This window comes from Tympanuchus pallidicinctus, unplaced genomic scaffold, assembly GCF_026119805.1.
Source record: "Tympanuchus pallidicinctus isolate F22 unplaced genomic scaffold, pur_lepc_1.0 scaffold8, whole genome shotgun sequence".
In the NCBI taxonomy this organism is placed as follows: domain Eukaryota; kingdom Metazoa; phylum Chordata; class Aves; order Galliformes; family Phasianidae; genus Tympanuchus; species Tympanuchus pallidicinctus.
Window position 1 is genome coordinate 16,458,846 of NW_026294802.1, and position 21,876 is coordinate 16,480,721.

General features: G+C 48.8%; 8 protein-coding genes and 1 long non-coding RNA gene across 9 annotated transcripts; 4 read left to right on the forward strand and 5 right to left on the reverse strand.

The window, feature by feature from the left end:
- Nucleotides 1-269: 269 nt before the first annotated feature.
- On the reverse strand, nucleotides 270-806 carry LOC128074027 (histone H2B 8-like). The gene has a single exon (XM_052669535.1). It carries the CDS (start codon nucleotides 789-791, stop codon nucleotides 348-350), a length of 444 nt encoding a protein of 147 aa, XP_052525495.1. The 5' UTR covers nucleotides 792-806; the 3' UTR covers nucleotides 270-347.
- Nucleotides 807-1,000: 194 nt separating this feature from the next.
- LOC128074040 (histone H2A-IV) lies at nucleotides 1,001-1,687 on the forward strand. The gene has a single exon (XM_052669548.1). It carries the CDS (start codon nucleotides 1,077-1,079, stop codon nucleotides 1,464-1,466), a length of 390 nt encoding a protein of 129 aa, XP_052525508.1. The 5' UTR covers nucleotides 1,001-1,076; the 3' UTR covers nucleotides 1,467-1,687.
- Nucleotides 1,688-3,442: 1,755 nt separating this feature from the next.
- LOC128074060 (uncharacterized) lies at nucleotides 3,443-8,763 on the reverse strand. Its single transcript, XR_008202966.1, has 4 exons — nucleotides 8,495-8,763; nucleotides 6,547-6,596; nucleotides 5,649-5,903; nucleotides 3,443-4,799 (listed from the first exon to the last, which is right to left on the reverse strand). It is a non-coding gene; the product is annotated as an uncharacterized LOC128074060 (long non-coding RNA).
- Nucleotides 8,764-8,929: 166 nt separating this feature from the next.
- Nucleotides 8,930-9,891, forward strand: LOC128074052 (histone H4). The gene is made up of 2 exons (XM_052669560.1): nucleotides 8,930-9,391; nucleotides 9,605-9,891. Exon 1 carries the CDS (start codon nucleotides 8,934-8,936, stop codon nucleotides 9,243-9,245), a length of 312 nt encoding a protein of 103 aa, XP_052525520.1. The 5' UTR covers nucleotides 8,930-8,933; the 3' UTR covers nucleotides 9,246-9,391; nucleotides 9,605-9,891.
- A 1,364-nt stretch (nucleotides 9,892-11,255) lies between these two features.
- Nucleotides 11,256-11,864, forward strand: LOC128074029 (histone H3). The gene has a single exon (XM_052669537.1). It carries the CDS (start codon nucleotides 11,276-11,278, stop codon nucleotides 11,684-11,686), a length of 411 nt encoding a protein of 136 aa, XP_052525497.1. The 5' UTR covers nucleotides 11,256-11,275; the 3' UTR covers nucleotides 11,687-11,864.
- A 529-nt stretch (nucleotides 11,865-12,393) lies between these two features.
- On the reverse strand, nucleotides 12,394-12,923 carry LOC128074053 (histone H4). The gene has a single exon (XM_052669561.1). It carries the CDS (start codon nucleotides 12,882-12,884, stop codon nucleotides 12,573-12,575), a length of 312 nt encoding a protein of 103 aa, XP_052525521.1. The 5' UTR covers nucleotides 12,885-12,923; the 3' UTR covers nucleotides 12,394-12,572.
- Nucleotides 12,924-16,313: 3,390 nt separating this feature from the next.
- On the forward strand, nucleotides 16,314-17,155 carry LOC128074047 (histone H2B 1/2/3/4/6). The gene has a single exon (XM_052669556.1). The coding sequence runs from the start codon at nucleotides 16,351-16,353 to the stop codon at nucleotides 16,729-16,731; it is 381 nt and encodes a 126-aa protein (XP_052525516.1). The 5' UTR covers nucleotides 16,314-16,350; the 3' UTR covers nucleotides 16,732-17,155.
- Nucleotides 17,156-17,737: 582 nt separating this feature from the next.
- Nucleotides 17,738-18,495, reverse strand: LOC128074020 (histone H1). Its single transcript, XM_052669526.1, has one exon. The coding sequence runs from the start codon at nucleotides 18,471-18,473 to the stop codon at nucleotides 17,817-17,819; it is 657 nt and encodes a 218-aa protein (XP_052525486.1). The 5' UTR covers nucleotides 18,474-18,495; the 3' UTR covers nucleotides 17,738-17,816.
- A 1,836-nt stretch (nucleotides 18,496-20,331) lies between these two features.
- On the reverse strand, nucleotides 20,332-20,770 carry LOC128074041 (histone H2A-IV). The gene has a single exon (XM_052669549.1). It carries the CDS (start codon nucleotides 20,737-20,739, stop codon nucleotides 20,350-20,352), a length of 390 nt encoding a protein of 129 aa, XP_052525509.1. The 5' UTR covers nucleotides 20,740-20,770; the 3' UTR covers nucleotides 20,332-20,349.
- Nucleotides 20,771-21,876: the final 1,106 nt, after the last annotated feature.

Consider the following 21,876-nt stretch of genomic DNA (forward strand, 5'->3'; position numbering starts at 1 on the left):
TGTATGTGCCTCTACCTGCTTAAAATTTGGAATGGAAATGATTGTCAGAGGAATGCTTATTAGGTGAATAAATTGATTTGAATATCATAAAATCTGTACATATTTCTCTTACTCAGTTCCTTTATGTCATGTAAAAAACCACCACATTCAGATTTTAACATGTGAAGCATAAGCAGTAAGCATTTTTTTTTTCCCATCATTAATCAGATCAGCCCACACTGACTACCAAAAACAATATGAAATAGCAGCACCACTCACCACCACGTATCTGTGAACCACTCTTTTACTGAAAGCATGGGTGGCTCTGAAAAGAGCCTTTGGGTTAAAATCGAGTAATCCGCACCACTCTACTTGGAGCTGGTGTACTTGGTGACCGCCTTGGTGCCCTCGGAGACCGCGTGCTTGGCCAGCTCGCCGGGCAGCAGCAGCCGCACGGCCGTCTGGATCTCCCGCGACGTGATGGTCGAGCGCTTGTTGTAGTGCGCCAGGCGCGACGCCTCGCCGGCGATGCGCTCGAAGATGTCGTTGACGAACGAGTTCATGATGCCCATGGCCTTGGACGAGATGCCCGTGTCGGGGTGCACCTGCTTCAGCACCTTGTACACGTAGATCGAGTAGCTCTCTTTCCTTGTCTTTCTACGCTTCTTGTCGCCCTTCTTTTGGGTCTTGGTGACAGCCTTCTTGGAGCCCTTTTTAGGGGCAGGAGCCGACTTCGCTGGTTCCGGCATCGCACACGCCCGCCGCTGCCTGTACCGCAGGATCGACGCAGGTACAATGGCGCCGCAGCCCATACTTATAGAGGCGGTATGCAAATTAGGGGATTAGAGGTCGTTCCTTCCCATTGGACATCTTTGGACCGTGACGTCAAAATCACTCGCGGTGTTCAATTGGTCGGTTTTCTATCGCTGTTCCCATTGGCTAACTCCACAATCGCCGTCTCCTCCAATCAAAAGTTCCGCACGACCCCAGCAGGAAGGGATAAAAGGACGGTACTCAGCTGCTCCTGAATTCTTTCGACTCTCCTGGCGTTCTGTTTGCGTTGTCGATTACTTTTTGGCTGACTTGCAGACTGCGATATGTCTGGCCGCGGGAAGCAGGGCGGGAAGGCGCGCGCCAAGGCCAAGTCGCGCTCGTCGCGGGCCGGGCTGCAGTTCCCCGTGGGCCGCGTGCACCGGCTGCTGCGCAAGGGCAACTACGCGGAGCGGGTGGGCGCCGGCGCCCCGGTGTACCTGGCGGCCGTGCTGGAGTACCTGACGGCCGAGATCCTGGAGCTGGCGGGCAACGCGGCCCGCGACAACAAGAAGACGCGCATCATCCCCCGCCACCTGCAGCTGGCCATCCGCAACGACGAGGAGCTCAACAAGCTGCTGGGCAAGGTCACCATCGCGCAGGGTGGGGTGCTGCCCAACATCCAGGCCGTGCTGCTGCCCAAGAAGACCGACAGCCACAAGGCTAAGGCCAAGTGAAGCTGTAAAAGTAAACAACCCAAAGGCTCTTTTCAGAGCCACCTACACTTTCCTAAAAAGAGCAGGAACACGTCAGTGTAAATACCAGCTTTCTGTTTCTTTGGAAACTGACTCTAACTAGAATCGTATTTATAGCGATCACCAAGTGCCAACTTCTCATTATTGATAACATAAGTCTATTCTGCTTGGAAGCTACAGTTAATTTTTGCTGAAAATCAATAAAAGTAGTAAAGATACCGATGAAGTACAGCCAGTATCTGCCCCCCCGCTTCTCCTTCCGCTGCCCCACGCTTGGAAGCAGCGGGGCAGGCGGCGCGCCCTCACCGCGCGACTCACAAGGGTCAAAGTCCCGCCCCTCTCTTGTGGCGGCCAATCGGAGCGGAGCGCGCGTTTTTTGAACCGCCTCGGAGGTGGCGCGCATCTCGTTTGGGTCCGCGCGGAAAGCGGTTCCCGGTGCCCTGTGGGCGGGGTGGTGTTTTCTTGCCCTTCCACCTCTTGCGCAAGTGTGTTTACCAAGTACAGCATGGGCTGCTCGGGTGGTAATGGGCACAGAAACATTAGGGTGACGGTGGATCACGAGTTCATAACAAATGTGCTGCACTTTCCCTCACTGCGTAATTTTCTATGCACTTCACGGGCTTTTCATACACCGCTCTGAACTGGACGCTACTGGCTGTCTTTTCTTATACTATGGGTGGCTGTTACACGCTCCGCTGGGTTTTTCTGCAAGTCTTCTGCCCTCCAGATCATTACATTTCTACTTGGCCACTTCGAGCCTCACAGCCATCCTGTGCCCGTAGGAGGGGCCATCTGGAGACTGCTGCTCGGGATCTCTGTTCTCAGAAGGCACCTCCCGAGGAATAGGGCAAGGAAAGAAAGCAAAGCGGCCGCTGCACGTCTCCCCCAGCAGAAGCTCTGTGCTGTGATTTCTTAACGTAATCTCTGTCATCTTCACTAAATGCTATTTCTGCTTGGTCAGGGTTATTCACCAACTGATGTGTTGTTCTCTGCCTTACAGCCATCTTTCTGCCTGGCAAAGAGCCTGGCTTCCTTCCAGCTGTTCTTGCTTTCCGTGCCACAGATATAAGATTTTCATGGCATTTTAAAAAATACTATTTATTAAAACATCCCAGTTTCAGCCAAAACAGTGTTAATTGCACACCAGTGTTTTGGTTGCTGAATGATGGGAGTGTGCCTGGGTCAAAACATATTGCTACATATCAAACATTTTTCTACATACAAGAGGAACATTTTGGTTTAAGAAGAGTGCATCACAGGTGTTGGTAGTCATGGAACAACAAAAGCATGTCATGTCACAAACACACCGAGTCTTTAGACCTTTGAGTCCACACAAAATATAAACTTCTGTTCAAATGTACTCACCTGGGTGATGCTTTCTCTCAGATAGACTGGCTTCAGAGAATGTTATTCAACCTGTTGTTGCATCAGTCCCTGTACTTTCTTCATAGATTTTTGTTTTTTCATAAAGAAAATAATTGAAATTATATCAAAAAAAAAAAAGAAAAAGAAAAAGAAAAAGAAAAAGAAACTACAGTTACATAAACATTACCTAGAATGTAGAAAAACAAACAAACAAAAAAACAAAAAAACAACAGTGGAGTAATAATGGAATATTCACATTTTTGTTAAGTATCACAAATAGTGTATAATAACAATAGTGTATAGACTATATATATGACTAGTCTTTTCCTTCAGAAAGATGCACACTTTTATTGAAAAAGTTGCTTGATTACTCTGTAATAGGACCCCTCTGGAGAGCATAAAGATATTTTCCAAATTTCTGTGCTACTAAGCCATCCTTCATGGTCTTAAATGCAGGTATGATTTTTTTTTTCTACTGCCTTTCAGGAGGAAAAGTTCCTTTGGGTTGTGGTATTTACCAAGTATGTAAGTGAGATCATTTGCCTAATTCAAATATGTGTATGCATAGATAAAGAGAGAGAGAGAGAGAGAGAGAGAGAGAGAGAGAGAGAGAGAGAGAGAGAGAGAGAGAGAGAGAGAGAGAGAGAGAGAGAGAGAGAATGAATTCTCTGTTGTTGAGGGTAATTCTATTAAACTGAGTAAAACTTATTTGACTCTGTGACTGTGACATTTTATACAATGGATAAATGCTCATCAAACTTTTCATAGGCTACTCTCAAGCCCCTTCACATAAATATTGATTTCCTTTTCCTGTATTACCTTTCTGTAAGTAAAAATATAATCAATTAGAAATATTTTCAAATCTGGTGTAATGTGGAGAAACTTCCTGGATGATATCATCAGTACATTCCTGCTCAAGTTCCTTTGAAAACCAACTGCTTAGGCACCAAAAGAGACAAAAACAAGTCACTGACATTGCTGTTGATTACTCTCAGGTACGTAGTGCACGATCAAGTTAGACATAGGGAAACATGAAAGAAAATCACGACTCCACACAACTTCAGAGGCTGAGATGCCCACATTCATGAAATATGAATGGAGAGATTGGTGTCTCAGAGCCAGTTACTTTACAGCTGTACAAGAGCAGCAGAAACTGCATTGATATGGAAAATAAAAAAGCTCTGCTTCTGTAACAGTTATCTCGGCTGATTAAAAACATATGCAATGGCAACAAAAATGCTGAGTGATGTAAAATGCAGCTGATTCATTGTGCCTCTTTCTTTACTCCTTGTATCTTCAAAAATTCTCTCTGAATAGTTCCAGTGCTGCTGGGACTGGCTGTCGGTGTTACTTAATCTACAGTTTCTCTACGTTGTGGCTACTGTATGGGATAAACAGCCAAGGGGCAATCAGGGTTATCACTTTTCCCTGTTACCAAATATTGTTTTCTTACCGTGGCCTCTACAGCTGGGAATGAATAGCAGTGCAAGCTGCCTGATAAACCACTTCTGCAAAGAGCCTGCTCTCATCAAAGCATTTCTCCCTTGTTCTTTCTGTACAAGAAAACTCAATGCCTGACTGCACACTAAACCTTCAAGAATGTACATAGGATGGCAGGTGACAGCACCAGAGACCAACCTGGAAGTTTGAAAGTTACGATAATTCTTTAACCTCAGCAATAGGAAGTGGTCACCATTATGCAAGCGGACGCATTCTTCAGGAGTCATTTCTGTAGAGGGGAGAGATGGAGCCAACCTCACCTTTTCGCTCATCACCTTCAGCACTTCGTTTGGAAGAAGTCAGTGGAGACAAAATTCCATCCAACAGGCACAGCACTCACACTGTAACTATTTTACACAGCGCTGCCATGGCACAGAGATACAGTATCCTATGTTGAGCGTTCTGTTCCTCTTCTGCTGATCGTTGACAGTGAGTTTCCTTGCAGTGGTTCTGGAGCATTGAAGAAACAGATCACCATCTATGGTTTGCATGTGTGACAGGATGCTTTCATTATGATCAACCTGTAGGTTGCAGTGAAGGTGAAAGATAGCAGCATTATGCATCTGAAGGATCAGGGACAGGGTGGGAGGACAGACAGCGAAACTGAAAGCTATGGTCTAAAGAAGCTGAACATTTTTGTGTATAGTAACCGCCAAAGCACCTCAAGTTTGGAGAGCCCAAGATACGAATGCTGTAAAGGTCATGCAGAAAAACAAGGGAACAGACTCTTCTGCAGGGTTTGCAAGGGGAAATGGTTCCAAACTAACAGAGGAAAGATTTGGATTGGATAGAAGAGGGTTGTTTGTCTTTTTTTTTACAGTCAGGATGGTGAGGCACTGACAAGGTTGCCCAGAGAGGTGGTGAATGTCCCATCCATGGAGACACCCAAGGTCAGCCTGGGAGGGCTATGAGCATCTGACCTAGTGGTAGTGAGCCTGTTCATTGCTGGGGAGTTGGATCAGATGACCTTTAAGAGTCCCTTCCAACCCAGTGCTTCTATGAACTGTGTCCTTCAGTCTGTGTGGGCAATGAAGTTCACACAACTCACTGGTTCCAGACACCTGCTGTTTTTGTTAAGGCTGCCAAATGCTGAAGGACTTTACAGCTACATTGGAGAAGTTCCTAAGCTTTTTAAAATGGGGAGAATTCCAACAGCAATTGTCATATTAGATTTAAGCACATTTTGAATCTAAGAATCATAAAGTTTGGAAAAGACCCCTGAGATCATCATGCAGTCCCTAAAGAACTATTAAGACAGACCAGCACAGAGAGATTTTAGTGAGGCTTGTAAGTACTTACCAGAGATGGATTGCATAGTCCTTGTGGTAGAAGCTGACATGATCCACATGGCATAAGAATTTGCATTTTTCACCTGAAGAGAAATTAATTAGAATATAGCAGTGAAGGTAGCAGTGAAGGTCTTCAGCACGCAGCTTCAGGTAGAGGCCAAAGGTAAATTTTCAGCTGAGAAGAAATGCTGTTGTGCACCCATACAGACAAACAGACCCATAAGGAGAAGTCAGTCCATGCACCAGGTCCATCAGGATTCTGCACCTGAACGAGAGCAGAAACAAGGGCTGAGCTGACCAAAACTCATTCTAGCAGAAATCTAGGAGATGACTGAGGTTCAACATATAGGATTCTCTTTTATATTGAGGGGTAACCACCACCCTTGCCTGCAGATCTGTTCCATGGAAGATGACCTGTGCACAGGTGGAAGTTGATGGTCTACAGGGAGACTGACATCTTTGGTTCTCCACTGAGATTCACAGAGCAGTAATTTTTTTGTGTGCTGCTTTAATTGACATAGTTGTTGTTTGTTTGCATGCATTAAGGTATTTTGCTGTGTTTTTCATCACAGTTATTGTTACTTCAGGCAAAAGTTCATCTCCGTGTTTACTTGGCCCTCCACATTTAATGTGATTATACTTTGAGAACATTCACATTTCCCTGGGAAGCTGCTGCAGCCTTTATTTCTTTCCTTGGCAGATTTATCAGGAAAACACTGTAGCACATTTATCACAAGCTTCTACCTTAGTGCAAGGCAAATCCATCATCTCCAGACTGCAACTCTTCTATAACAGTTTTCTCAGCTGATTAAAAACAGGAACTCGCTACAAAGACTGTGTAAGTTGATTTTAATTCTCCAAACAAATTGAAAAGACATATGAGAACAAATCTCCTAGCAGATCCTTACCTCCTTGAAGGCAACACCTAAACAAGTTTCCTCAGAACCTCAAAGTAGATCTGTGGAAAGAAAACAAGTTTTTAATTTCACCTCATTTTAAGTCTCCTTGAAATGTTGGTTGTCACATGGGAAGATTAGGAGGAAAAGAACAGCACTCATCATCCTTCCACTCTGTCTCAGCTAATAGGAAAAGATTAATTGTAAAAGTAATCAATAAGCTTAATAGAAATTTGTTGGTTTTATGAGTATCAAAATCCACACAAACGAGCGACCAGGAGAAAAGGATAAGCACAGGCTGTAGGATAAAACAAAGACAAGGTGAAGTGATACTTCAAAATGTAATAAATGCAGGTTTCTCAGCAATGCATTCTGCTTTTCAGAACACTGAGACACTGGACCTCCTGTAAGTAGGGAGTGTGCCCTACCCTTTGGTTTGACTTTAGCTATGGTGAGCAGTGTCCTAACACATCAGTAGTATTCATTTATATTCTGCAACTACAGCTGGCAGTGAAAGAAAGACACAGTGCACATACATCATACTGAAGTAAAAACAGAAACTCCATGTCACAGTGTGTGGATACAATTGGGTGAACAAAACTTGAATTTCCCAAATAAGAAAGACAAAACATACTTCTCAAGTTATTCAACAGCATAATGCAGCAATCTGTTGTACCTCCCTCCACAGTACTATCATATCTGCACAGATTGTTTAAAACTGATTGTAACAAAAATCCATGCATTAGTAGTTGAACTATTGTGTTTTGTTTTGTTTAATTGGTTATTGTAGGTCAGGCATGAATTCTGTTGTTAGCAGTTTGGTTGTCACAATCAAAATGTGGACAAGGATAAGAAGTTGGCAATTTCCTTAGGGAAATTTGATACTGAGAAAAAGAATACAAAATTAAGAAAAGGCTAAACTTCCTGAAAAAAAGAAAATAATACACAAAATAAATGTTCAGAAGAGAGAGGAGAGAAAAGGATTCTTATGAATCAAACAGAAGTAAGAAACTGATGCTAAAAGAGATTTCAACCATTTGGCCAAGAAGCATTCAGCCACATTGGGTATGAAAAGTGGGTAAGGTGGGTTGTGGTGCAGACACGTGTTCCCATTAACTCAAAACAGGTGCAGGAAAATGTTTGCCTGGAGACATGCATACCTAGAGTACGAATAACATCTAAATCGTTCAAGGTTATTAGGTTAATGAAAGCAAAGCTATAAAAAAAAAAAAAAAAAAGATGTGCAACGAGAAACAAACAAGTCAGTCATGATTGAAAAGAGTTATACCACGTGAGATAGGAAAAAGAAATATTTTCAGCAGCCAAGAAGAACAAAAGATTTATTTTGTGCGTGCACAAGTGTAGGGAGAAACACGCTGACCACATGCAGGGAAAAGTATAGCATATGAAATAGTGAGAGGAATGATAGGTGGGGAACAATACACTCAACACAGAAACATTATGAAGCTTTCTGTTCTACTGCATTTATTCTGTAAACAGCAAGCGAGGGGAAAAATATGTATCAATCAATACTTTTATTCTCAAATTTTATAAATCAATTTATTAAGCAAGACTAAATCTACTAATAGGTAAATTACATAATATGTATGTAACTTTCCAAACTTAATGGAAATCCCAAAGACTTCAAAAAACCTATAGGATGTAAGAAAAATATGCAGTCTCATGCAACATAACAAAGTAGACACGATTTAATGGCTTTTCAGAACATTCTTGCAGAGCAATTTGAAAACGTGGGAAGAAGCAAGAAGTCTCACAGTATCCGAGATACAGTTGAGTTCAAAAGAAGGGGAAGAAAAATAACAAAGAATGAAATGTAAATACGATAAATCAATGGAAAAGCACCGAAAAATTACTTCGGAAAAATGTTAAAGATGAAGTAGTAGTATAGCAGTAGGGACCCACGAGAGAAAAAAAAAAAAAGGGGGGGGGGATTGGGCACCTTTGTACAAGCGCCGCGAAATGGCGGCAGCGGAACTCCGGGGAGAAGATGGGAGCGGCATTTGCTGCAGAGTCGCGGCCGGCAGCGGCCCGCTCTCACGCCGACAACGAGTGCCGCAACAACAGCGATGGGAAGCCAGGCAGCAAAAGAAAGCAAAGAAAGGCAGGCGAGCAGCAGCGAGGCCGGACCGTAAAATCGACTCCGCAACGCACAGAGACGGCCGGAAGCGATAACTGGGCCGGCCGGAGACGCGGAGCAACACCCGCCCTCCGCCCAAAACCGGGGGAAAGACCGGAGAAGGCCCCGCCCCCAGCCCGCCCCACCCCTCTCCCCCGTCCCCTCCCCGGCGCAGTCCTCAATCAGGTCGGACCGCCGGCAATATAGAGGCGCGCCGTCGGCCGTTCCCGCCACAGCTGCTGAGGAAGATCAGTGGGTGATCATGTCTGGCAGAGGCAAGGGCGGGAAGGGGCTCGGCAAGGGGGGAGCCAAGCGCCACCGCAAGGTGCTGCGCGACAACATCCAGGGCATCACCAAGCCGGCCATCCGCCGCCTGGCGCGGCGCGGCGGCGTCAAGCGCATCTCGGGGCTCATCTACGAGGAGACGCGCGGCGTGCTCAAGGTCTTCCTGGAGAACGTCATCCGCGACGCCGTCACCTACACCGAGCACGCCAAGAGGAAGACGGTCACGGCCATGGACGTGGTCTACGCGCTCAAGCGCCAGGGACGCACCCTCTACGGCTTCGGCGGCTGAAGTAATCTGACGTTAGACTGCGCTTTTAAAACACCCCAAAGGCTCTTTTCAGAGCCACCCACGCTGTCAATAGGAGAGCCCTTATCACTGTTATAATAATGTTCTCACTTGAATTCGTGTACAGCTCTGTCTACTTTTATGTCCAGGTAATATCCATTAAGTTTCTCAGTAATGGAATACTTGGGAAGAGTAGCAAGGGCTAGTAGTAACGAATTTAACAGCCTTTTTGGAGGATGTAGGGAACAGATCCGGGAGATCAGGACCCTGGTAAAAGGTGCTACTGGCATGAACAGCGTCTCAACTAGGGCAACCTCAGGCAGGAGGCTCATGAAGTGCCATTTTTTTCTCCCATCCTTTAGGTCCGTTTTGTGCTCGGGGAAAAAGAGGGAGAAGTGAGTGGAAAACGACCGTCAGTGCACGTAGCACCCCAGGGAAACTAGAGAGGGGCAGGTCCCTGAACAATCTGTTTAGGTTACCCCTCCCTCCCGATGCTGAGGATGAAACCTTTACTGGCGTTGTCCAACCCTGAACTCACCCCCTTCCCTGTCTTGGATCCCTAAGATCGTGAACCTCGCGAAAACTGCCTTTAGAAGAGCAGGGGACTCTAAAAAGATGAAGCTTAGAACTTGAGTTTCCTCAATTTCCATTTCTCAACAATCGGTTCTGCTAAAAGCACCAAAAGGAGCACTGGGCACAGAGTGTGCATTCACCACCAGCACAGTGATACAGCGCTCCTCAGTGATAATGTGGTGGCTCTTAAAAGAGCCTTTGGGTTTGGCAGAGAAAGGACAGCGGCCTCAGGCGCGCTCCCCGCGGATGCGCCGGGCGAGCTGGATGTCCTTGGGCATGATGGTGACGCGCTTGGCGTGGATGGCGCACAGGTTGGTGTCCTCGAAGAGCCCCACCAGGTAAGCCTCGCTCGCCTCCTGCAGCGCCATGACGGCCGAGCTCTGGAAGCGCAGGTCGGTCTTGAAGTCCTGCGCGATCTCGCGCACCAGGCGCTGGAAGGGCAGCTTGCGGATCAGCAGCTCCGTGGACTTCTGGTAGCGGCGGATCTCGCGCAGCGCCACCGTGCCGGGCCGGTAGCGGTGCGGCTTCTTCACGCCGCCCGTGGCCGGCGCGCTCTTGCGGGCCGCCTTGGTGGCCAGCTGCTTGCGGGGCGCCTTGCCGCCCGTCGACTTACGCGCCGTCTGCTTCGTGCGCGCCATCTTTAACAGCTGCCTTAGGACCAGAGAAACACGCCACGCCCGCACGGCTCTTATTTATAGTAGATGAAACCCCGCCCATTCGTCTCTGATTGGTTAACAAAAGCAATGAATTTTATTGGCTAACTCTAAGCCTTCCGCAAGTACCAGGCTGCAAAGAAGCTTGTAAGCTTTTTAGCATTAAGTATTTTCGATTTTTTTTTCCTCACCATAACCTTTTCTGGTTAGTTGTGGCGCCATAATGTAGGATATTTGCTTCTAGAAACACGGACTTGTATGACAGTTTTAAGGTTGAAGTGGAAACAAAACCTATGACTTTTTAGTAAACCTTTCCCTAAAACTGAATATAACATCACAGAGTAAGACATTTGGTAGTCTCGGAGTAAAAAAGAAAGCAGAAAAAGCAATCTTTCAAATACAACAAGGCTTATGACTTTCTGCTTGATTGATGACTAAAAACGAAACAAAAGACAATCCTGTAGGCTTGTTTTCACTGCATGCTAATATCCTGCTTCTTCTGCAGGTTAAATGAGGGGTATAAGAATGCTGTTTATTGCTGAAGGTGGCAACGAGGAAAGACAGCTAAGATAGAAAAAGTTTTATGAACCACTGGAAGCCGAAAAGTGAAATGCTGGGTTTTAACTACTGAAGAGTGGCATTCAGAACAGCAGGGGTTTAACGCGGGATTTTCAAATTGACCAATGATACTTGTTCTTTCTTCAGCCAATGGCAATGCAGCGATAGATATAAAAGCGAGTCTGGGACACGCAGCAGCTCAGGTTCTTGGCGGCTTCTCTGCGTGCAACAGCAAGGGAAAGTTGTGTGATGGCGCGCACGAAGCAGACGGCGCGTAAGTCGACGGGCGGCAAGGCGCCCCGCAAGCAGCTGGCCACCAAGGCGGCCCGCAAGAGCGCGCCGGCCACGGGCGGCGTGAAGAAGCCGCACCGCTACCGGCCCGGCACGGTGGCGCTGCGCGAGATCCGCCGCTACCAGAAGTCCACGGAGCTGCTGATCCGCAAGCTGCCCTTCCAGCGCCTGGTGCGCGAGATCGCGCAGGACTTCAAGACCGACCTGCGCTTCCAGAGCTCGGCCGTCATGGCGCTGCAGGAGGCGAGCGAGGCTTACCTGGTGGGGCTCTTCGAGGACACCAACCTGTGCGCCATCCACGCCAAGCGCGTCACCATCATGCCCAAGGACATCCAGCTCGCCCGGCGCATCCGCGGGGAGCGCGCCTGAGGCCGCTGTCCTTTCTCTGCCAAACCCAAAGGCTCTTTTAAGAGCCACCACATTATCACTGGGGAGCGCTGTATCACTGTGCGATAGTGCACTACCAGATAGAGATCAGTACAGTGCCAGAGCACTGTGCCCAGTGCTCCTTTTGGTGCTTTTAACAGAGCCAATTATTGAGAAATGGAAGTTAAGGAATGTCTCGAGTTCTGTGTTGCGTTTTTTTCCCGTTTGCAATTCCTGTGTGTGGAAGATTGGTTTCAGTTACTGTCTCGTGCCAGAAGCGGCGTAGTAGGGGGGATAAGGGCGGGGACGGAGAACTGTGCGGAGTTGTAGCCTGAAGGAATGTGGGGGGGAGGGTAGTCAGTTCGAATGGGCCCTTCCTCTTCCCTTCATTTGAGGTGCTATGAAGCGCTTAAGGGCGTTTCTTCCCGCGCTCGGAACAGCGCTGATAGAAGTGCTGCCTTTTTGAGTCTCCCGCCAGAGGCTGTACGCCGCAGCCGCTGGCTCTGACATGATTCTCGGAACAGAGAGCATCTGTCGCCAATGCCCTGGTTTATCACGTGACTGCACAACGTTCTCGGACCTACCAGCGGCCATTGGCTGGGGAGGATGTTGGACGGGACCGGAGCCGCCTATTTCTCCCACGACCCCCCCAATGAACAGCTTCACAGTATACTCTACAGCTGTTCCCTAATGCTTTTTCCAGTGTAATGAAATCACTTCACCTTTGAACAACTTATTACACACAGGGAATACGATGAAAACAACGAAGCCCCCAAGCTCAACTATCATAACTCAACAACAGTGATAAGGGCTCTCCTATTGACAGCGTGGGTGGCTCTGAAAAGAGCCTTTGGGGTGTTTTAAAAGCGCAGTCTAACGTCAGATTACTTTAGCCGCCGAAGCCGTAGAGGGTGCGTCCCTGGCGCTTGAGCGCGTAGACCACGTCCATGGCCGTGACCGTCTTCCTCTTGGCGTGCTCGGTGTAGGTGACGGCGTCGCGGATGACGTTCTCCAGGAAGACCTTGAGCACGCCGCGCGTCTCCTCGTAGATGAGCCCCGAGATGCGCTTGACGCCGCCGCGCCGCGCCAGGCGGCGGATGGCCGGCTTGGTGATGCCCTGGATGTTGTCGCGCAGCACCTTGCGGTGGCGCTTGGCGCCCCCCTTGCCGAGCCCCTTCCCGCCCTTGCCTCTGCCAGACATGATCACACACTGATCTTCCTCAGCAGCTGTGGCGGGAACGGCCGACGGCGCGCCTCTATATTGCCGGCGGTCCGACCTGATTGAGGACTGCGCCGGGGAGGGGACGGGGGAGAGGGGTGGGGCGGGCTGGGGGCGGGGCCTTCTCCGGTCTTTCCCCCGGTTTTGGGCGGAGGGCGGGTGTTGCTCCGCGTCTCCGGCCGGCCCAGTTATCGCTTCCGGCCGTCTCTGTGCGTTGCGGAGTCGATTTTACGGTCCGGCCTCGCTGCTGCTCGCCTGCCTTTCTTTGCTTTCTTTTGCTGCCTGGCTTCCCATCGCTGTTGTTGCGGCACTCGGTGTCGGCGTGAGAGCGGGCCGCCGCCGGCCGCGGCTCTGCAGCGAATGCCAACCAATGGCGGTGGCGGCGGCGGCGGCGGCGGTTGGGCCAGAGCGCCGCTCCCATCTTCTCGGAGCTCCGCCGCCATTTCGCGGCGCTTGTACAGTTGGGGGGTTGCGGCGGTGCAAATCCGTCGTTGTTAAGGAAGGCACAGCAGCATTATGTCCTCATCTTTTGGGGTTTTTTGTTTGTTTGTTTTTTCCTTTTTTTGGTTTGTGGTGCCCGCTCTTTTTGGGAGGAGAGATGGGGTTAAATCTATTGTCTGCCTTGTCTATGTCTCACGGAAAGATACTGGGGCTTTGTTTACAAGACTGATGTGCTGATGAAGGCAGAGGTTTGGGGCTCATTATATGCATCCATTAAAATGAATGGGTTGTTGCATGTCCTTTTGAGAATGTGATATTGGTTACTTTTATGTTTTCTCTTTTCAAGTAGCTGCGTTCTGTTGATCCACAGCCTCCCAAATTATCCCTTTTGTGATTTTATTTCTATAGTTTTTATTCTGCATTTTTAAAAAACACCACTTTAATGAATTTTATCACCTTATTCGGTTTTTGAAATCTAAAGTGAGTAAACATTTCTTAACGTTGAAAATGATTGAAAAATTCCCGCTGCCCCTTTATTCTTTCATCTTTTTCTTCTATCCATCTGTCTGCAACAGTTTTTTCATGACGCGGAAATGTGAGCTATGGCATCTTATCAAGATAGAGAATCTGCCCCTGTAAATGGCCGTATGTACAGAGTAATGGAGCTATGCTTCGTATTTCAGTCAGAAGCTCCTGAAGTATAGTTGCTACCGTTAACTTTATAAGTAGGCTTTTAAAATGTGATTCTAAGGTGTGCTTTGTCTCCAATATTTTAATAACTTCTGATGCTATGTGCTAGTAACTAGGTATTCCTCTTCAATATCTACTTATTCTGTAACAGTTTCCAGAACATCTTGGTTGTTATCTTTGTATTTCAAGATGAAAATACACTCAACTAAATGAAATGAAGTTCAGAAACAAAGTCAGGTTGATGAGGCTTGGCTAGTTCTGCCCAGAGAAGGTTCCAGGGTGACCATATTGCAGTCTTCCTAAACTTTAAAGGAGCTTATAAGCAGAAAGTAGATCAGTATTACATGGGTAGATGGAGATAGAACAAGGGAGGGGTGGCTTTAAACTAAAAGAGGGGAGATTTAGATTGGCTGTTGGGGAATAACTTGCTCAGAGGGCAGTGAGGCATTGGCACAGACTGCCCAGAGAAACTGTGGGTGCCCCATCCCTGGAGGTTCAAAGCCAGGTTGGATGGGGTCCTGGGCAGCCTGAGCTGGTGGGGTCACCCTGCCAATGGCACTGGGTGGACTTTGAGTTCTCCTTCAAGCTAAGCCATTCTATGATATATCTCCAACAATTGTCATTGCACTTCAGTCTTTTTGTCTCTACTTGTAAATTAATGGACTCTGATTGTTTCTTTGTTTTTTTCTGGAGCTCTTGGCCTTGGGAAGGTAAACTTGAATTCCAAGATGATGCTCAGGTGTATAGGCAATAGACACTGACAGAACTGTATTTCTGACTTGAGACCACAGAATAAGAGTATTGTCCAGCAGCATTTGTGCAAAGTTCTCTCCTGCTATTCCACCCTTAGCAGTCCCAATGTATACTGGTCTGTGAAGGCGCAGCCACATTTACACCATAGAGGAGTTCATAGGTGCTCAGAGAGCAGCCACAGCTTGGCAGAGCTGATCTCAGTGCTTTCCTGCATTATTTTTATGCCAAAAGAAAGGCATACATGTGAGGAGGTAGGTATTCAAATGGGCCATAGTGTGAAAAGGTAACAGTTGTGTTGTTTTCATCAGAATTTTTTAGAAAACTTTAGAAATCCTAAAGAATAAAGTTTAGTTGTGATTTTCACAGTTTAATCCTCTTTATCTCCATTTAGGTATGCCAAGTGGGTTTCTTCTGTAGGCCTATGCCAACTGTCTCATGTGATACCCAGAAATTCCAGGCTTTGAATGGACTCAGAGGTAGCAAAAGAAAAAGGCATTATTATAGCAATGATATGAACTGTGTTGTAGTCCTAGCTCCAATCAGAAATAAATTATTTTGAAAATTTATTATAACTCTACCAAAGATCAGTCTATAGTTAAAATTTATATTTGTACAAAACAATTTAAAGAAAAAATGTAAGTGTGATTTTTCTGAAAATACAGGCTACAACTATAGTGCATAACACTTTCTCTGTCATCGTGTGTGTGTATATAAGCACATCAGAATTCTACACACCACAAAATCACTTCAACTGGTTTAAACAATTGTATTTTCCTCATGGGTAGTGAAATAACTTCAGCAAGAATAGGGCTTGATTTTCTGATTCATGCTGAATTCAAAACTCAGTTATAAGTCCAGATTTAGTTTCATTACTAAGATTATTTTTTGTCTTTGAAAGAAATGAATCCAATATTTGTTACAGTTTAAAAGAAAAAAAAAAAAGTCAATGTTCTTTCAATTTGCTGATTAAATCAGAGCTTTCATCCCATTTAATGTTCTGGAAACCAAGCCATATAGGTCAGAAGATCTTATTTAAAACACATAACAAAGATGACCATGCCAGAGCCAGTATACTTTTTCAGGATGTATTTGTAGCTGCTGTGAGTGTAGGCTATTCCATAAGTATTCAGGTATATTTCATTTTGATGAGGGGAAAACAAAAAAGGTGGAGAAAACTCTCAGCTTTATCCCGGCGTTTTGTTTTGTTTTCCCCTCGGAGACTGCTGTCTCTACCTACTACCCCCGCCCAGGCAGCGGGAGGCACAGCGCGGCCCCGGCTGCGCCCACAACCAGCCGCGGATGGAGGCCGAGCTTCGCCGCTGAGCTGAGATTGAAAGAGCTCACTGTGATTGGTTGATGGGATTTGAATTGTCAGCCAGTAGCAGTGGGATTTGCGATGGACCAATTAGAGAGCTGCTCGTACGGAGCGATACGTCACGGGCTCCGTTATCCAATCAGAACGCAGATAGCGAAGGCCGTAGATTTGCATACAGCCCCTATAAAGAGGTGAGCAGTGCCAGCAGCCGGCACTCCACTGCGCCGAAGGGATTGTCGAGGAGTAGCGATGCCTGAGCCGGCCAAGTCCGCGCCCGCCCCCAAGAAGGGCTCCAAGAAGGCGGTCACCAAGACCCAGAAGAAGGGCGACAAGAAGCGCAAGAAGAGCCGCAAGGAGAGCTACTCGATCTACGTGTACAAGGTGCTGAAGCAGGTGCACCCCGACACGGGCATCTCGTCCAAGGCCATGGGCATCATGAACTCGTTCGTCAACGACATCTTCGAGCGCATCGCCGGCGAGGCGTCGCGCCTGGCGCACTACAACAAGCGCTCGACCATCACGTCGCGGGAGATCCAGACGGCCGTGCGGCTGCTGCTGCCCGGCGAGCTGGCCAAGCACGCGGTCTCCGAGGGCACCAAGGCGGTCACCAAGTACACCAGCTCCAAGTAGAGTGATGCGGATTACTCGATTTTAACCCAAAGGCTCTTTTCAGAGCCACCATTTATTCTAGTAAAAGGGCTGTGTTACTTCTGAGGGGTGTAGCGTAGGTTTTTAACAGAGTGAAACGAATGCGAGTGCTTGAGGTATAAATAACAAAAAAAATAATCGCTTAATTGAGTATTTTGGAGGTCTCAGTTCCTAATTAATTGAGCAGTAGCAACTCATGGAGTTAACGGGGTTGCTCGGTAACTGTGCTATTGCTGCAGCAGGGTACACGGTATTCCAGCAGCAGCCACTGCTGCTCTCTGCTGTCAGAACCCCGTCGGGAAGGTGAGTGCTTCGTTTTGCTTTTGATTCTTGTGATAAAAGCTATACCAAGAATATTTTATCTTACTCTAGAAATGCATTCCTAATAGAAAATCGGCGTTGCTGTAAGTTCGCGTTACATACATTGTAGCAGACCACCCTTAAAGAGTAATCTTACTTCTCCCTATTTAATTCATTAATAAACGGATGAAAAACAGTCCCCGAGGAATCGCTGTTTCGATCCAGCAGCGTTTTCTTTTCTCTTTCCCCTGTCGCGCACTCCATCACCGGACGGGGAAGGACCGCACGCTGTTTCTCCCCTAGGCAAAAGCAGCCGTAGAGCCGCGCAGGCGGCGGTTCCCGCACCGGGACCCGGGGGCGGGATGAGGCGGGGACGAGGGGGAGCAGCGTGAGCGGCTCCGTAGACGTAAGGGACGGGAGCGGGGGCGGTGCCGGGAGGGGGTTGGTGCTGAAGCGGACCAATGACAGCCCAGCGCGGGTTCTTTAAACCCCTCCCCAAGTAGGAGCCTGAGGTTGGCACCGCCCCGCCCGGCTGGGAAGCGCCTCTGCTGGCGCCTCGCTCCCGAACTGCACGTAGCCCATAAAGGGGCTCTTATCTCCCGCGAGTTGCTACTAGCGCGCCCAAATCTGAATCTCCGCAACTGAGATGATTAGTTGTGCTACCGCGGTTCCCGCAGCATTCCAGCTCTTTTTGAGAGTAAGTGGGTGGCTCTTAAAAGAGCCTTTGGGTTTATTTAAACGAGCAGACTCGAATTTCTTCTGTCATCTTACTTCTTTTTGGTTGCTGCCTTCTTTGCCTTGGCTGCCTTCGGTTTGGCCGCCTTAGGCTTGGCAGCTTTGGGTTTCACCGCCTTTGCCTTGGCTGGGCTCTTGGCAGCCTTCTTGGGGCGACCAGCCTTGGCAGCCTTCTTGGGGCTCTTCGTTGCCTTCTTGGTGGCAGCAGCCGCCGGCTTCTTAGCTTTCTTGGGGCTCTTCTTCACTGCCGCCGCCTTCTTGGGCTTCTTGGCAGCAGCCGCGGGTTTCTTGGCCGGTGCCTTCTTGGGCTTGGCCGCGGGCTTCTTCTTAGTCGCTTTCTCTTTGGTCTCGCCCGGCTTTTTATTCAGCTTGAAAGAACCGGAGGCGCCGGTGCCCTTGGTCTGCACCAGGGTGCCCTTGCTGACGAGGCTCTTGAGCCCCAGCTTGATGCGGCTGTTGTTCTTCTCCACGTCGTAGCCGCCGGCGGCCAGCGCCTTCTTGAGCGCGGCGAGGGAGAGCCCCTTGCGCTCCTTGGAGGCGGACACGGCCTTGGTGATCAGCTCGGTGACGCTGGGGCCCGCGGGCTTGCGGGGTTTGGCGCCGCCCGCCGCCTTCTTCGGCTTCTTGGCGGCCGCCTTGGCGCCGGGCGCAGACACCGCAGGCGCGGCAACGGGCGCGGTCTCCGACATGGTGACGGCCGTCGTCCACAGATCGGGGGGAACCACTGGGCCTGGAGCAAGTCGGCGGCCTCGTATTTATAGAGCGGAGCCGCGCGGTGATTGGTGCTTTGCAGAGCCCGCCCCGCCGCACGGCGCAGAGCTCCCTTCTCCCCGCTCATTTTGTGTTTCTTAAGAGGCGAAAAAGCGCGTTTTTTCTACAATTTCCGCCACCTATTCGCCCCAACTTACAGCGGCGCGGAGGGCAAAGGCTGCTGCTGCCACGGGCGGAGTTTCTCTCCGGAGAGGCGAAGGGTGAGTTAAAAAAGAGCCGATAAACCCCGAGTCCTGGACCTGGGCAGACCTCGGGAGACAGAAACTTTTGTTTTTCCTTCTAAATAAAATCCGCACCGTGGGAAGTTGCACCCCCAGAGCAATGAATTATTGTTCTTTAAAGGGTCTTCTCTTAATCTGAGCCAAAACCCAGGAGCTGGAGTCGTTATTTTCATCGCAAATTGATTTCCAAGAGGAGGAAGTAACACAGGCTCATACAGAGCACTGAATATGGATTAGAAATTAGCTCCTTTGTCCCCAGTCCTTTGACCCATTAAAAATAATAAAAATCAATTAAATGAGTGCCTGATGCTGCAAGGTGAGGAGCAGCCTGACATCCCCTGAAGGACTTCTCTTGCCCCAGGAGGAGATGGCCTCAGAGCACTGCACTGCACTGCTGGTGCACCTGCATGCAGGGATCCATCCCTGCTGCTGTTCCACAGAGGCAATGAGCAGCTCAGCCAAGGGGCTGACACGGGAGCAGATCTCACTGATCACTGCGGTCAGTACTCCAAATTCCATCCCTCAGATGTGTTTTTATTTTGGTCTGGTTTGGTGGACATCTGAGTCAGCGTGACCAAGGCAGATGCTGCTGCAGGTGGTTTCCCATTCCCCTGCACTGTCATCGGGGCTCTCCCTGCAGAGTGCACCCTGCATACCCCACAGTTACCATGCAGAGCCCAACTCCCACCCTGGAAGCAGTGTTAGAAGCATCTGCAGCTCTGCAGGCCCTGTTACTCTGCCAGCAGGAGGGGGAGAGCCTCTGGCAGACATCATCGAGGCCATGGACGCATTTAATTTCTCATATCAAGAAGTGCTCATTCCAATTCTGTTTTTTTTTTTCCCATATCAGAAAATGTTCATTCTTTTTCTCTGCGCTGTTTCTATTGCTGTCTGCAACCCTTGTTTTTCCCACAGCCACCTGTAACCACTTGTGGCACTACAACGTAACATCATTTTGCTTCCTGTAATTTCTTGTTTTATTAAAATGTGCTCTCTGACCTATGAATGGTGATGTCTGTTTCTGTCTCAACATCTCTATTACAGTGTTCATTGGTGTGGATGAAGTGCAGCCAAAGCTGGCAGCATTTCTCCTTAGCTCACACAGCTCTCATCCAGGTGTAATGCAGTAGAGGCACAGCTTGGACGAAGCCATGGCAAAACTGCATTAAAAATTATCTTGGAGTGCCCAGAGAAGGAATGACTGAGCCTCCAGGCACTGCTGGGGCAGGCCAAGCTCCCCAGGGGGACCAGTGAGCTCACAGCTTGATATAGACTGGAAAAACCTTGCCGCTGGCTCTTGCAGCAATACTCAACATTTTGCCTTTCTCACCCCTACCAAACAGATTCCTTTAACACAAAATCTAACTTTGTGATCTTCTAGCACACATTCAGCTTTTAGTAAATTATTTGATCACGTCTAGTGTTTACCCTAATATGCTATCTTCATGCTAACACCTGACTTTTAGTAGCAAAGCCAACAGATATTTTTGGGATCTGCAGCTCCTTTACGAGGAAGTGGGTGGCTCTGAAAAGAGCCTTTGGGTTCCTTAGAGATAGGATCACTCCTCAGCTTTTACTTGGCCTTAGCCTTGTGGCTGTCGGTCTTCTTGGGCAGCAGCACGGCCTGGATGTTGGGCAGCACCCCACCCTGCGCGATGGTGACCTTGCCCAGCAGCTTGTTGAGCTCCTCGTCGTTGCGGATGGCCAGCTGCAGGTGGCGGGGGATGATGCGCGTCTTCTTGTTGTCGCGGGCCGCGTTGCCCGCCAGCTCCAGGATCTCGGCCGTCAGGTACTCCAGCACGGCCGCCAGGTACACCGGGGCGCCGGCGCCCACCCGCTCCGCGTAGTTGCCCTTGCGCAGCAGCCGGTGCACGCGGCCCACGGGGAACTGCAGCCCGGCCCGCGACGAGCGCGACTTGGCCTTGGCGCGCGCCTTCCCGCCCTGCTTCCCACGGCCCGACATCGCTCCTAACAGCACCACCAACCACCGCCCCGCTGACGCGACTCACGTGTCGCTACGCTCCCTCCCCTTCCCCTTTTATAGCCTCCCGAAGCAGCCCGGCTCGCTTTCCGATTGGCTGGCCCGCTCTCTCTCTCGCTCTGACCAATGGCGCCGCGGATCCAAATCCACCCAATGGGCGGCGGGCGGCTGCCCGGCTCCGCGCACCCCCATTTCATCAGCGCTCCGCGGCGGTGGGCGTGGCGTCCCCGGCAATTGGTTTCGCTGTCGTTTCTGAGCGGTTTGATATCGGGGTTGGCAGCAGCGCTCGGCGCTGGATTTGACCTCCGTGCCATCGGCCACCGCTTGCACGATGCTGAGGAGCCAGGCGAGGACGTGAATGAATAGACTGAAGCACGAGCAGCCCCAGCTCCCGCTGCTTTGGTAAAAGCAATGGGAAGAAGTCACCTCTTCATGCTCTTTTCACTTAGATCTGCACTAAAGGCAAAGAAGAGAAGCCCCCCCCCCACACTGATTTAGCTTAAGGCGAATCAGAGACCGGGTCTTTCCGCTAAAGCGTCAGCCCTACGTGCATCTGGTTTCCACATACAGTACCTTTGCAGTTCATCCAAAAGAGAAGTCCTGTAGGACAGCATCACAGAGGATGCAGCAGTGCCCTGCCTGGCTTCAGACCCTTTGCAGAAAACGAATGGAGTATTTCCTAGAGGATTTGCATAGAGAAATCCAGCTCTTCTGCTTGCTTCCAGAATCCAGGAAAACAAAATCAAAGGGTAAGGCTGAGTCATCAATACTCAGCCTGAGGCTTACAGCCAACTAAAGGTATTGCTTGAGGTACTCACCAGTCTGGCTGACTAAGAACAGGAGCATTTACGTCCTATATATTCAGCCACCAGCCTGGATAGAAATCATTCACTAGAAGTCATTCAGTGTAAGCCCTTGAACAGGGACAAAGCTCTCCCACGCTCTTCTATGCTCTCGTAACAGTACCCATTTTGTTGCCTTTTTAAAGAACAAGATAAAGGCACTCTCATAAATAACCAATTCCTAATCTTGTGCTCAAATTCAGTGCTTCTGACAGAACTTGAGTATTTTGAAAATGCAGTTCCCTCTCTGAGGAAGCATTTGGAAAAGTCTTACTGC